Source organism: Salmo salar, chromosome 15 (genome assembly GCF_965601325.2).
Source record: "Salmo salar chromosome 15, fSalSal1, whole genome shotgun sequence".
Classification (NCBI taxonomy): domain Eukaryota; kingdom Metazoa; phylum Chordata; class Actinopteri; order Salmoniformes; family Salmonidae; genus Salmo; species Salmo salar.
In genome coordinates this window covers 84,566,310-84,579,221 of record NC_138305.1, presented here as the reverse complement: position 1 = coordinate 84,579,221, position 12,912 = coordinate 84,566,310, and the positions used below count along the sequence as shown (strand labels likewise).

Genomic DNA, 12,912 nt, shown 5'->3' with positions numbered 1-12,912 from the left:
TTCTATAAAAATATCAAAGGGACGCAAAAGGCACTCTTTTTGTGGAACGACCCAACTGATCTGAGAGGCAATGAAGGCATCATGGTGGAAACCTATCCAGGCACACAGTGATCATGCAGTGACAGTTTACACAGCAATGAGATGTAGCCTCAATGTATCTCCCTTCATTTCCTCTACAACTCCCCTCTCCGTCTCACCGGTACTTGGTGTGACATAGAGTGCTCCTGATGACTGCAGTCTTCTCTGTCATGGTGAGCATGTCCCGCGGCGCCCCCACCTGGTGAGGGAGGCTGAGAAGGCCCCCTGGGCGAATGTTGTGGGTACGGAGGGTGACTTAGCACCGCCACTCGCCTTGCCTGTCTCCGTGCCACCAGGAGAATCCGACAGTAGGTGAAGCAGATAGCACTGGATGGCAGGAAGAAGGTGAGGACGGATGCCACCAGGGCGAAGGGCAGGGTGACCCGCAGACGACACTGGAAGGACAGGCCATCGGAGGGTGACAGCTGGAAGTAGGAAGCGGGGTATCGCAAGCTTAGCTCTGGGTATGTGCTGATGTTGGCACTGCCAGCCCCGTGCATTGGGAAATGGCCACTTCGGTGACCCAAGCTGTGCCAGTTCATCTTGATGGGCAAGAAGGAGGCGAGGGCAGCCAGACCCCAGGCCCCTCCCACCAGAAGCAGGGCCCGGGGAGGGGTCATCCTCTGCTTGTACCGCAGAGGCGAGATGATGAGGAGATAGCGGTCCAGGCTGATCACACATAGGTTGAGAATGGAGGCACTGCAGCACATGACGTCGAAGCAGAGCCACACGGGGCAAAAGCCCGGCGACAACACCCAGGCCCCGCACACCACATTGAGCATGGCTGGCGGCATAACCACCAGCGCCACCATCAGGTCCGACAGGAAGAGAGACACCAGGAAACAGTTGGAGGTGTTGCGTAAGGAGTGCTGGGCAAACACCAGAGTGATCAGCAGAGTGTTTCCACAAGCCGTCATCAGGATGATGAGGGTTAACATGCACGCCAACAGCCACGGACCGCTGCCACTGATGCCCCAGGCACTGCTCGTGGACAAGCTGCCATTGGAGCTCCCTAAAGGATTAACAGCATCCACACCTGCTGCCTCTAAGCCAGTTAAGGCAGAGTCGCCCATAGCGGTAGTTGACATTGGTCAATGTGAGAGCTTCCCTGTTCCTCTCCCAGTCTGTGAACATGAAAAGTTGCTGTGAAGCGCAAAATGTATGTGACTTTCCTGACACTTGAGGAGAATAAAGAGAAGCCACTGAAGTCCTGTGTTGATCATGCATTTACCACATCCTTCCCAAGGTTAAAGAGGAGCCTGTGAGTCATTTCTCTCTCCTAAGTGTGAAAATCTCCTGTTAACACTGCGATCAGAAGTGCCAACACCGTTTCCATCGCTCCATCATGTCAAATAGTCCTGCTTCTTCTCAGCTTTGGAGCCAGTGTGAGCAATTCTGTGGCTGTCAGTGCGTCATGATGACACTCGCTGGGGGAAGGAAAATTGAGAGGTGGGCTACAACGTGGGAGCGCAAAGGCAGTTAGAGACGAAATGCGAGAAGAGGGAAAAATAAATTATCCAAGATATTCTTTACTACACACACAAGGTTAATGATATTACGTTGTGTGTGTGTGTGTGTGTGAGAGAGAGAGAGTGAGCGGTGTGAAGTCTATTTGCTGCTCCCTTTTTCTTGAATAGAATAAACACCACTGTGAGGCTGTCATTTGTAAGCAAGGCTCTGGCCACAAGTGCTCTACAGGTATCATGGTTGCTGTGGGGTTGCCTCTGGATCCCCGCTCCTGATAATCCCCATCCTGGCCACTCTAGCGTGCCTCCCAGCAAGAGCATTTTGCTCCCGGGGAAGGAGCGTGTCTGAGCATTGAGCTGCTAATACACAGCTAGGTGATGCAAATTCTGTATCACAGCAAGGAGGCAGTGTGGGCTTTATACACTCTACTTCTGTTGTACAATTTCATTTAATAGCCAGTGCTTGTTGTGACATTCTGCATTATTTCTGTGAAAAAAGTTGGAAATGTATTGACTCATATTTTCAGTGTAGAGCATTTATGGTATATATAATTATAAAATTGTGTACTATTCAATTCTGTGGGTATATGTGGTTTATCATATTTATTTAACTTACTTATTTAATAATAGCATAAAGCTTCATTTTTCACAGAACTACTAATAGCTTTTTGTCCCTCAATGTTAACATCTTAACAATAGACTAAGTAAAAGTCAAGGATGTCAAGAACATTGTGTTTCAGACAATTATGCAGATTCTCTGACACCGTTTACAATTGATTCTAAGACAAGGTAAATTAGTCGGCTTAGTCGGAGGGCACTTGAATGCTAATGAGTACAAAATGTGCTTCCATGGAAGTGTTTGTATCCGCACAAATTAATGCAGGTTTTGCATTGTTGATGTATCTTCCAGTTCACTCTATGACATAACACACAACACATCTAATCAGATGTTTTAAAGGTAGAATAAGCTATATGACTTAGATGCACAAGTAAACAGTATAGTGGGTCAATTACCGCAACAATAAGAGCGTTGAAGCGCGAGGCTAAACTTCTCCGCTGTTTTGCTCCCGTAACAACCACGTCGTAATAGTGTGAAGAGAATCCCTGCACATACGCAGATGTGACCGTGAGAGCGAAGTATTGCATGTCGCTATCGCAATATCTGCGGTGCTTCTCGTGGCAACGTAATTTTGTCTTCCTTCAAAAACACAAAAACCTAAATTGTCCTTATTTTACGATTCTTTTATTTAATAAACACATATTTTCCTGTTCAGGCACGTAGAAATTATATGAGTAAGTATGGAAGGGTCGACCCACAGAAAGAAATTAGTCTGGCTGGAGATCAGTGCAAATGATGGGCAACCAAAAAAAGACAGTTCGTCGCTGACGTGTGGCTACTGCTCCTGTGAGGAAAAGAGTGAAGATAAAATGGAGTCAGTTTTCATTTGGATTTACATCTCAGTACATTATACAATAACATTAATGCACGATATGGTGTTGAATATCGGTCCAATATACTATGCATTTGTACCACATCTTCAATACGAAATGTGCAAGGATTCTTATACTGACCTTAATGTTTCTCTGAAGTAGATATGCTTGGGCCAATGAAAAAAATATTTAAATAATGCTATTTCAATCTAGGCTTTGTAATTGATAAATAAAAAAAAATATGGATTCCCGAAGTGGTTATGAATTCTTTTATGTAGAATATTTATCACACTAGTGACTTCGGGCAGGAGGAGCCCGCATCTCAAACAACATCTCAAACTACTTGAACACAGCTCGGACACCCATGCATACCCAAGAAGACAGTGACCAAAACATTACCCATACTATGTTTTCCTGATAAAAATGCTAAACATTTGAGAAAATGTACATTTTCTCTCATGTTAAACTAACAGGAAGTCTGTAAAGACAAACTGAGTGGGCGGGGAGCTCAACTTGACTGGCAGTTCTTTGAAAATGGCGGTTTTTTGAAAATGACTACTAATGAAAGGCTGGTAATGGCTCACATCAACACCATTATCCCAGAAACACTAGACCAACTCCAATTTGCATACCGCCCAAACAGATCCACAGATGATGCAATCTCTATTGCACTCCACACTGCCCTTTCCCACCTGTGTAGCTCAGTTGGTAGAGCATGGTGTTTGCAACGCCAGGGTTGTGGGTTCGATTCCCACGGGGGACCAGTACGGAGAAAAAAAATGTATGAAATGTATGCATTCACTACTGTAAGTCGCTCTGGATAAGAGCGTCTGCTAAATGACTAAAATGTTTGTTTTTTTAAATAATGGACAAAAGGAACACCTATGTGAGAATGCTATTCATTGACTACAGCTCAGCGTTCAACACCATAGTACCCTCAAAGCTCATCACTAAGCTAAGGAACCTGGGACTATACACCTCCCTCTGCAACTGGATCCTGGACTTCCTGATGGGCTGCTCCCAGGTGTTAAGGGTAGGTAACAACACATCTGCCACGCTGATCCTCAACACTGGAGCTCCCCAGGGGTGCATGCTCAGTCCCCTCCTGTACTCCCTGTTCACCCACGACTGCATGGCCAGGCACGACTCCAACACCATCATTAAGTTTGCTGACGACACAACAGTGGTAGGCCTGATCACCGACAACGACGAGACAGCCTATAGGGAGGAGGTCAGAGACCTGGCCGGGTGGTGCCAGAATAACAACCTATTCCTCAACGTAACCAAGACTAAGGAGATGATTGTGGACATGGAACAGGACAGGACAGCGTCTGGACATTAACACATAACGACATTAAATACAGACACAGGGAACCGTTATAGACCGGGCAATCAACAAAGGGAAGGAATCCAGGTGAGTCCAATGAGCGCTGCTGCGCGTAATGATGGTGACAGGTGTGCGTAATGAAGGACAGCCTGGCATCATCGAGCACCAGAGAGGGAGAGCGGGAGCAGGCGTGACACAAATAGTTTCAAGTTTTATTAGTTGTACGGGATACGCATTGTATACATCATCCAATGAAATCCTTACTTGCAGATTCCTTCTCGTCTATGCAACAACAATAAGAATATGAACATAAAGTAAATGGCAGTGGAATAAACATTTTAGCGCAAGTGTAATACAGGAAGACACAATTTATAGTAAAATATTTACAGGTGTATCTGGGAATGGAAGATGGGGGCAAGTGTATAAATTGAGCTGTATAATAACCGTCTGGTAGCAGCAGTTGTGATGTGTGCTAAGGTGCGGATAATCACAGCAGGTGGTCAGTTCAGTTCAAATGTTCAGCAGTCTGATGGCTTGTAGATAGAAACGGTCTGAGCATGTTGGTATCAGATCTAATGCTTCGATACAGTCTGCCCGACGGTAAGAGAGAGAACAGCTCGTGGCTGAGGTGTGTGGGGTCCTTGATGATGCTGTGTGCCTTCAAGCAGCGTTTTGAGTAGATGTCCTGGATGGGTGGAAGCACAGTCCCAGTGATGTACTGGGCCATCTTCATCACCCATTGGAGGTGCTTGCTGTCGTGGACAGAGCAATTCCGTACCAGGCCGTGATGCAACTGGTCAGGACGCTCTCGATGGTGCACTAGTAGTATTTGGAGATGACCCGGGGCGGTATGCCGAATTTCTTCAGCCGCCTTAGGAAGTAAGGACACCGTTGCGCCCTCTTGACAAGAGTGGGAGTGTTGTTGGTCCATGACAAGTCCTCGGTGATGTGGACGCTGAGGAACCTAAAACTCGTGACTCTCTCTACTACAGTCCCATTGATGTGGATCGGGGCATGTTCCCTCCTCTGCGTCCTGAAGTCAACAATCAACTCATTTGTTTTGCTGACATTGAGGGAGAGGTTGTTGTCATGACACCACAATGCCGTTGCTGGTTATCAGGCCTACAACCGTGGTGTTGTCAGCAAACTTGATGATGGAGTTGGTGTCATGCAAAGACATGCAGTCGTGGGTGAACAGGAAATACAGCAGAGGACTGAAGACCCACCCCTGGGGGGCCCCTGTGCTAAGAGGGGGTGTTGTTGCCAATCTTCACAACCAGTGGTTTACCTATCAGGAAGTCCAGGATCCAGTTGCGGAGGGTGGTGTCCAGACCCAGGGCTCTAAGCTTGGTGTCGATCTTGGAGGGAAAAAAGAGTGTTGAATGCTGAACTGTAGTCAATGAACAGCACTCTCACATAGATGTTCCTCTTTTCCACATGTTACGGCTGTGTGAATAGCGATGGAAATGGCATCTTCTGCGGATCTGTTGGAGTAGTAGGCAAATTGGAGTGGGTCCAGTGTGCCTGGCAAACTGGAGTTGACGTGGGCCATGACCAGCACTTCATGATGACCGAGGTGAGCGCGACAGGGCGATACTCATTTGGGCATGTCACCTTATTTTTCTTGGGCACTGTGACGATGGTGGTCTCCTTAAAGCAGGTAGGGACTACAGCTTGGGACAGGGACGTGTAAGATGTCCGAGAAGACGCCCGCCAGCTGGTCAGCACACACGGAGGACGCGGCCAGGGATGCCATCTGGGCCGGCGGCTTTGTGAGTGTTCACTCTTTTGAGAGTTTTCCTCACGCCAGCCTTGGAGAGCGAAAGCACCTGGTCGTCCAGAGAGGCGAGAGTCTTCCTGGATGGCTCGGTATTGTCTGCCTTGAAGCGAGCATAGAATGTGTAAAGCTTGTCTGGCAGGGAGGTTTCGGTGGGTACCGCACAGTTGGATTTTCCTGTGTAGTCTGGGATAGTCTGTAATCCTTGCCACATGCGACGCAAGTCTGTCAAACATCAATTTAAGTTTTAGTCGTCTTTATGCGTCTCTAATGGCTTTCCAGAGCTCGTACCTGCTTGCCTTGTATGCGTCGCTCGCCACCGAGTCATCAGGGTTTGTTCTGCTGACATTGAATGCTGCAGTATGGGCTCTCAGCATTGTACAGATATCTCCCTTCATTCAGGGTTTTTGGTTGGGTTAGTACAGGTTGTTTTTGTGGGTACAACTTTATCAACACATTTCCTAATGAAGCCTGTGACTGACGATGTATATTCCTCAATGTTGATAGATGAGTCCTGGGTGGATGAATCTTGGAACATATTCCAGTCAGTATTCTCAAAACCATCCTGCAGCATTGAGTCTACCTCCTCTGTCCAGCGCCTCACTATTCTTTGTATTGGTGCTTGTAGGCAGGGAGTAGGAACAGAGAGACATGATTTGATTGGCCAAAGTGGGGGTGGGGGATGGCTTTGTACGCGTTGCAGATGTTTGTGTATGCATGGTCAAGCATGGCGGATCCTTTTGTGGGGAAAGATACATGTTGGTGATATTTTAGGAACATTTGTTTTAGACGGGCTTGGTTAAAGTCACCCGCAACGGAAAAGACTGTTTCTGAGTGAGAGGATTCTTGCATGCAAAGGATCTTGTACAGTTTGTGAGTGCCGCCTTGTTGTTTGCTTGTGGCGTTATGTACACAGCTGTGATAATAACACGTCAATTCCCTCGACATATAGTGGGGTCGGCATTTTAGCATCAGAAACTCTAGGTTGGGTGAACAGGAGCTCGCAATGCCTTCAACTTCGGTACACCAGGAATTGTTTATGAAACATAACCCCCCCTACTCTTACCAGAAGGCGCCGTTCGATCCATTCAGGAATATGGAAAAGCGTATTGGCATTCATATTGCACTGTACAGCCTTATCTAAGGATTGTGGATCAGTGAAATGGGGTATCAGTCTACTCAGTACCCAAGTGCTTTTTTCCCCAATGTCCTCAGAGTTATCAGACATACATTTCTTGGGACAAGCGAAGACCCAATCGGCATTCGATAGATTGGTGGTGCAGTCCGGTAAGACAGTTTGCTCATAGTTCAATGGCTGTGATTTCAGCCGTATTTGCTCCCGATGCACATAATCTTTTTTTGTGTGCCAGTGGACTTTTTGTAAGTATGCTTTAGTAAGAACTGTTGGGGTCAGGTACAACTATGTTTACCCACCCCCTAAATGAATATTTATGAGAAATCCCCCCCCACTTCTCACCTGAATGGATTTTTTATTTGAAGTGGTTGGGCGAAAATTGGAGTTGAGAGTTACCACCAATGCACATCAAATAGGTTACATAATGAAAGCATTACATAGTGCCATAGTATCCTACCTTCTTTTACACATTTAGCTAGAAAATGTAAATTAATATCCAACGGCTTGAGAAATCCAGAGCTGCCAACTCTCACGCATTAGCCGTGAGACACATGTATTTGACACTCTCACCGCCTCTTATATCTCACGCATTGAAAAGTACTGTATTTATTTTTTAAACAGTCCACTGTATAGTCAGTGCGTTAACATTTCAACAGTGCTCCAAATTGTAGCATCTGCGCCTGCAATTTAACATCACGAGCGGAACCTCTATCATTGTCCTGTCTTACCACAGCACTGTGACCCGCTGCACATTTAAGCATATGATTGGTCTAGTTATGTAAGGGATCAAGGGAATTGGATGTGCATTTTAAAGAAACGCCCCTCAAGATTAGTAGAGTGGAGCTGAATGGAGAGAGAGAGAGAACGTTCTCCGCTGAGTTTATAAAACTGTAAAAGAGACGGTAGCACTGTTTCATTTACAATGTTGTTAACAAAATTAGATTGCTGTTACTCTCGTCCCTATTGCAGAATGCAACCTTTTGACAGCATGTACTAAAGTCTATTTAATCCACACTTGCATTACTCCACTGGTTTGATGATTTTCAGCAAGCAGACAGTCCTACAGTATGTTTTAGCAGGGAAGTAACGGTACTTGGTGGTGATTTCATTGAGTACTCTGTAATCAATACATGGGCGTAACCCTCAATCCTTCTTGACCACGAAGAAGGAACCTGCCGACGCAGAAGAAGTGGACGTGAGGATAAAACCTTGTTGGAGCGCCTCGGATGTGGTCCTCCATGGCCTGGGTTTCAGCCACCGACAGAGGGTAGATGCATCTGCGCAGAGCCTGCAAGCAGGTCGTTGGCACAGTCCCAGGGACGATGAGGGAGACAGGTGGTGCGGGTTTTGGAAAATACCTCCCACAGGTCCTGGTATACCTCCGGAATGTTGGGCTCAAGGGCAACCACAGGACTCTCAACCGACGTGAAACCACAAGGGACGGGGAAGCAGGTCCTCCGGCATTCGGGTGCCCAGTCTGTGATTTTCATCCTCGACCATGAGATGGTAGAGTTGTGGCGTTGAAGCCAAGGTAGGCAGAGGATGATCTTGTGAGCTGGTGCGCTGGTGATGAAGAAGGGGATGTTCTCCTGATGGATGGACTGCACAGTGAGGGTGAGTGATTTGGTGATGTGTGTGATGGTCCCGGAACCTAATGGCACATTATCGAGGGCTTGAACCGGAAAAGGAGAGGAGCGCGGGTATGAGGTGATGTTGAGAGAGGCACCAGAATCCACTAATGCTGTAGATACAGTACATGAAGGACAGTCAACTAGTGCGATTGACACCAAAAAGGGTTTGGCAGAAAGTGATGAAGAGCGGATACTCACACCTGCCCCAGGAGGTGGAAGATCACGTGACCGTCCCTCTGCTCTCGTGGATCCCGAGTTGGGATGTACCAGACACTGCTGGAGCCCTCCTTAACCACAATAGAGATAGAGCCCCAGCTGTCTCCGTCTACGTCGCTCCATCACGGGGTGGCGTGTGACCCCTACCTCTATGGGTTCAGGCTCTGATCCAAAGTGTTCACTGAAGGAGGGAGAGAAGCGAATGAGAGTGCCGACGCTCCCGAAGAAGGTTATCCAGACGGATGGCCATCGCGATGAGTGCGTCTAAGGAGAGGTTGTCGTCTTGATAGGCCAGTTCCGTCTGAACCTCCTTGCGCAGTCCTCTTCTAAATAGCGTACGAAGCGACAGCGCATTCCATCTCCTGGATGCTGCTACTGTCTGGAAGGTGAGCGCATACTCGGCAACAGTCTGGTCCTCTTGCTGTAGTCAGAGTAGACGCTCACCCCCTTCTCTGCCCTCCGATGGATGATTGAAGATACCTATGGACCGAGCCATGAACCCCTCATACGAATCCAGCTCCTCTCCTCTCTCCCAGATGGCCGTGGCCCATTCCAACACCCAGTCAGCAGGGAAATAACCGTAGTAACCACCTCTCAGTGGTAGGAGCTCCCATCTAGTGTGCAAAGTAGAGAGAGTACTGGAGTAGGAACCCACGGCATGTAGATGGGGTGCCGTCATATTTATCCGGGAGGGACAAACGGGCATTGCTGACCTAGGCAGGTTGCTGGTGTGCTGGGTCGACTGGTGGTAGAGTATCCTCCGCTAGTTGAAGGCAACCCCTCTCGGGCATGTTCGAGACGTTGAACACTGCGAATAACCTCTTCCATAGCCATCCCCAGTTGTGCCAGCTGGTCGTGGTGTTGACGAAGTAACGATCTCTGCTCGTTGACCGTCTGGGAGAAATTATGATTTCCTGCTGCTTCCATTTTGTGAGGCATTATTCTGTAACGTAGACGCTGGGAGTCGAGAAGCATGTGGTAAGTTTAATATAACATGAAATGATACAACGTAGGTGTAGCGTCTAGACATGAAAAACAGAAACAATACTGTCTGGGGAAAGAACCTAAGGGAGTGCCAGATAAAGGGGAGGTAATGAGTGAGGTAATGGAGTCCAGGTGTGCCTAATGATGAAGTGCAGGTGCGCGTAATGATTAATGCCAGGTGCGCGTAATGATGGTTCCCAGGACCGGTGGTTAGTAAACCGGCGACATCGAACGGTGGAGCGGAGGAGCGGGAGAAGACAGGGCAGATTTATGTCATCTTGTCTTCAGGAGATTTTATTATCTATTTACTTAATTTAGTCTGATCAGTGGAACAATGTGCTAAAATATAGGGTAATTAGTGTGCTTGTCATCAAGAACACTGCTCTTATTCTCCACACGTATTTTATTATAAAATGTCTTCCTAATTTTGCCAGTGTAATCACATATTTGAAATCTGATATGCCTACTTGAGTCTTTGAAAATGAATTATGAGGCTATGTATTTTTGCAGCCATTCATGGACAGTTTTGAATAAGTCATACAAAAAAGCATTGGATATTGAATACTCCAGGCCTCAAATATAATTTGCCATTTTAATATTGTACACATGCTAGGCATAGGTGGTAGAGGGACTCACAAATCCTAAACACATATTTACTCTATATAGAGTAAGATGATGGCAAGGACCTTCAACTAGTAGGCATAAACCAAAAAGAAAGGAGGACCAAGGCACTCTTCATACAATTAATTATACAATGGGTGTGTCTAATCCTGAATGCTGATGGGTTAAAACCGCATTCCAGCTGGTGTCTATTCCACAAATTACCACCCGCTAAATCTATGACGATTTAAACTGTTCCATCTGATTGTACAATCCACTGTCTCATCAGCCCAGCCAGGCAAACTATATATTGCCTGGCTGGGCAATATAAAGCATCTGGACATTATCTCACATTTATTTTGGACTAACATTTAGTTTTCAACAGTGAAGATTTGTATAATTCTTGCTGTCTGTCTATCCAACATTTGCAACATTGTTTCAATATTCAAATTCAATCTCCAGCTGGCCCATAGTAATGAACGTGTCGGGAGTCGGGATGAGACAGACAGGCAGGCAGCTTTTTTCAGCCAGTCGAAATCATGAATCAGCATCATTATTTATGGATATATACAGTGCATTCGGAAAGTATTCAGACCCCTTGACTTTTTCCACATTTTGTTAAGTTACAGCCTTATTGACAAGGGAGCACATTTTATACACCTGGGTTTTCTGAACGTTAACACTAGAAGCTTATTACCTAAAATTGATCAATTGAAAGTGTGGGTTCCCAGCTCCAATGCAGATGTGTTGGTCATTACTGAGACGTGGTTAAGAAAGAGTGTTTGAACAGTGATGTTAACCTCTCTGGTTAAAATCTTTTTCAGCAAGACAGATCTTCCAAAGGGGGTGGAGTGGCAATCTTTACCAAGGAACACCTTCAGTGCTCGGTTGTCTCCACCAAGTCTGTCCCCAAACAATTTGATTTGCTGGTTTTAAGCATTAAACTTTCAAATAGCTCTTTGTTCACTGTTGCTGGGTGTTATCGTCCACCATCAGCACTGGCCTGTATCCTAAAGGCTCTAAGCTCTCTCCTGGCACCTTACACTAAGTCTGAATTTGTCCTGCTAGGTGTCACGAGAATTTTTATCCCAATTGTTGAACTCAACGATCACTTAAGCTTTGACCAATTCCCAGAGGTTTGTAAGACCCTGGTTAATGAAGAATTAGACAAAGCCCCCAGTCTGCAATAGATCAATCCTTTATTCAGAGAGTACTCTGAAGTCAAAAATGAGAACACAGTCATTTTATAACACACACACACACACACACACACACACACACACACACACACACACACACACACACACACACACACACACACACACACACACACACACACAGACACACACACACACACACACACACACACACACACACACACACACACACACACAGCCACTCCACCTCCCTTTAGGACACTCCACCTCCCTGACTGGCTCTCGTTCAGACAAATGAGATGGCCTTCCCTGTGGCTCAGTTGGTAGAGCATGGTGTTTGCAACGCCAGGGTTGTGGGTTTGATTCCCACAGGGGGCCAGTACAAAAAAAAAATTATACAAAAAAAATTCATGAAATTAAATGAAATGTATGCATTCACTACTGTAAGTCGCTCTGGATAAGAGTGTCTACTAAAATGTAAGTGCACTCAGGCTATCCAGAAGGCCAAAGTTAGATACTTTAAGGAGCAGTTCTCTCTCTGTGGGTTTAACCCCAAGAAGTTCTGGAAAATGGTTAAAGACCTGGAGAATAAACCCTCCTCCTCACAGCTGCCCATGTCCCTTAATGTTGATGATGTCGTTGTTACTGACAAGGAGCACATGGCTGGGATCTTTAATCACCACTTTATTAAGTCAGGATTTCTATTTGACTCAGCCATACCTCCTCCTAACATTTCTTCATCTCCTTTCATCTCCCTGGCTTTCTTGATGTTTATAGTATTCTCTCTGGTTTGCAATCTGGTTTCCGCTCAGGTTATGGATGTGTCACTGCAACCTTAACTTCTATGGGCTACTCAACAGCCAGTGTAATCCCGTGGCGCGTTATTCAAATACCTTAGAAATGCTATTACTTCAATTTCTCAAACATATGACTATTTTACACCATTTTAAAGACAAGACTCTCGGTAATCTAACCACACTGTCCAATTTCAAAAAGGCTTTACAACGAAAGCAAAACATTAGATTATGTCAGCAGAGTACCCAGCCAGAAATAATCAGACACCCATTTTTCAAGCTAGCATATAATGTCACATAAACCCAAACCACAGCT

General features: G+C 46.1%; 1 protein-coding gene across 1 annotated transcript; it reads right to left on the bottom strand.

Moving 5' to 3' along the window:
* Nucleotides 1-1,151, bottom strand: LOC106572282 (5-hydroxytryptamine receptor 6-like). The gene has a single exon (XM_045696155.2). It carries the CDS (start codon nt 1,149-1,151, stop codon nt 174-176), a length of 978 nt encoding a protein of 325 aa, XP_045552111.2. The 3' UTR covers nt 1-173.
* Between the last annotated feature and the right edge of the window lie 11,761 nt (nt 1,152-12,912).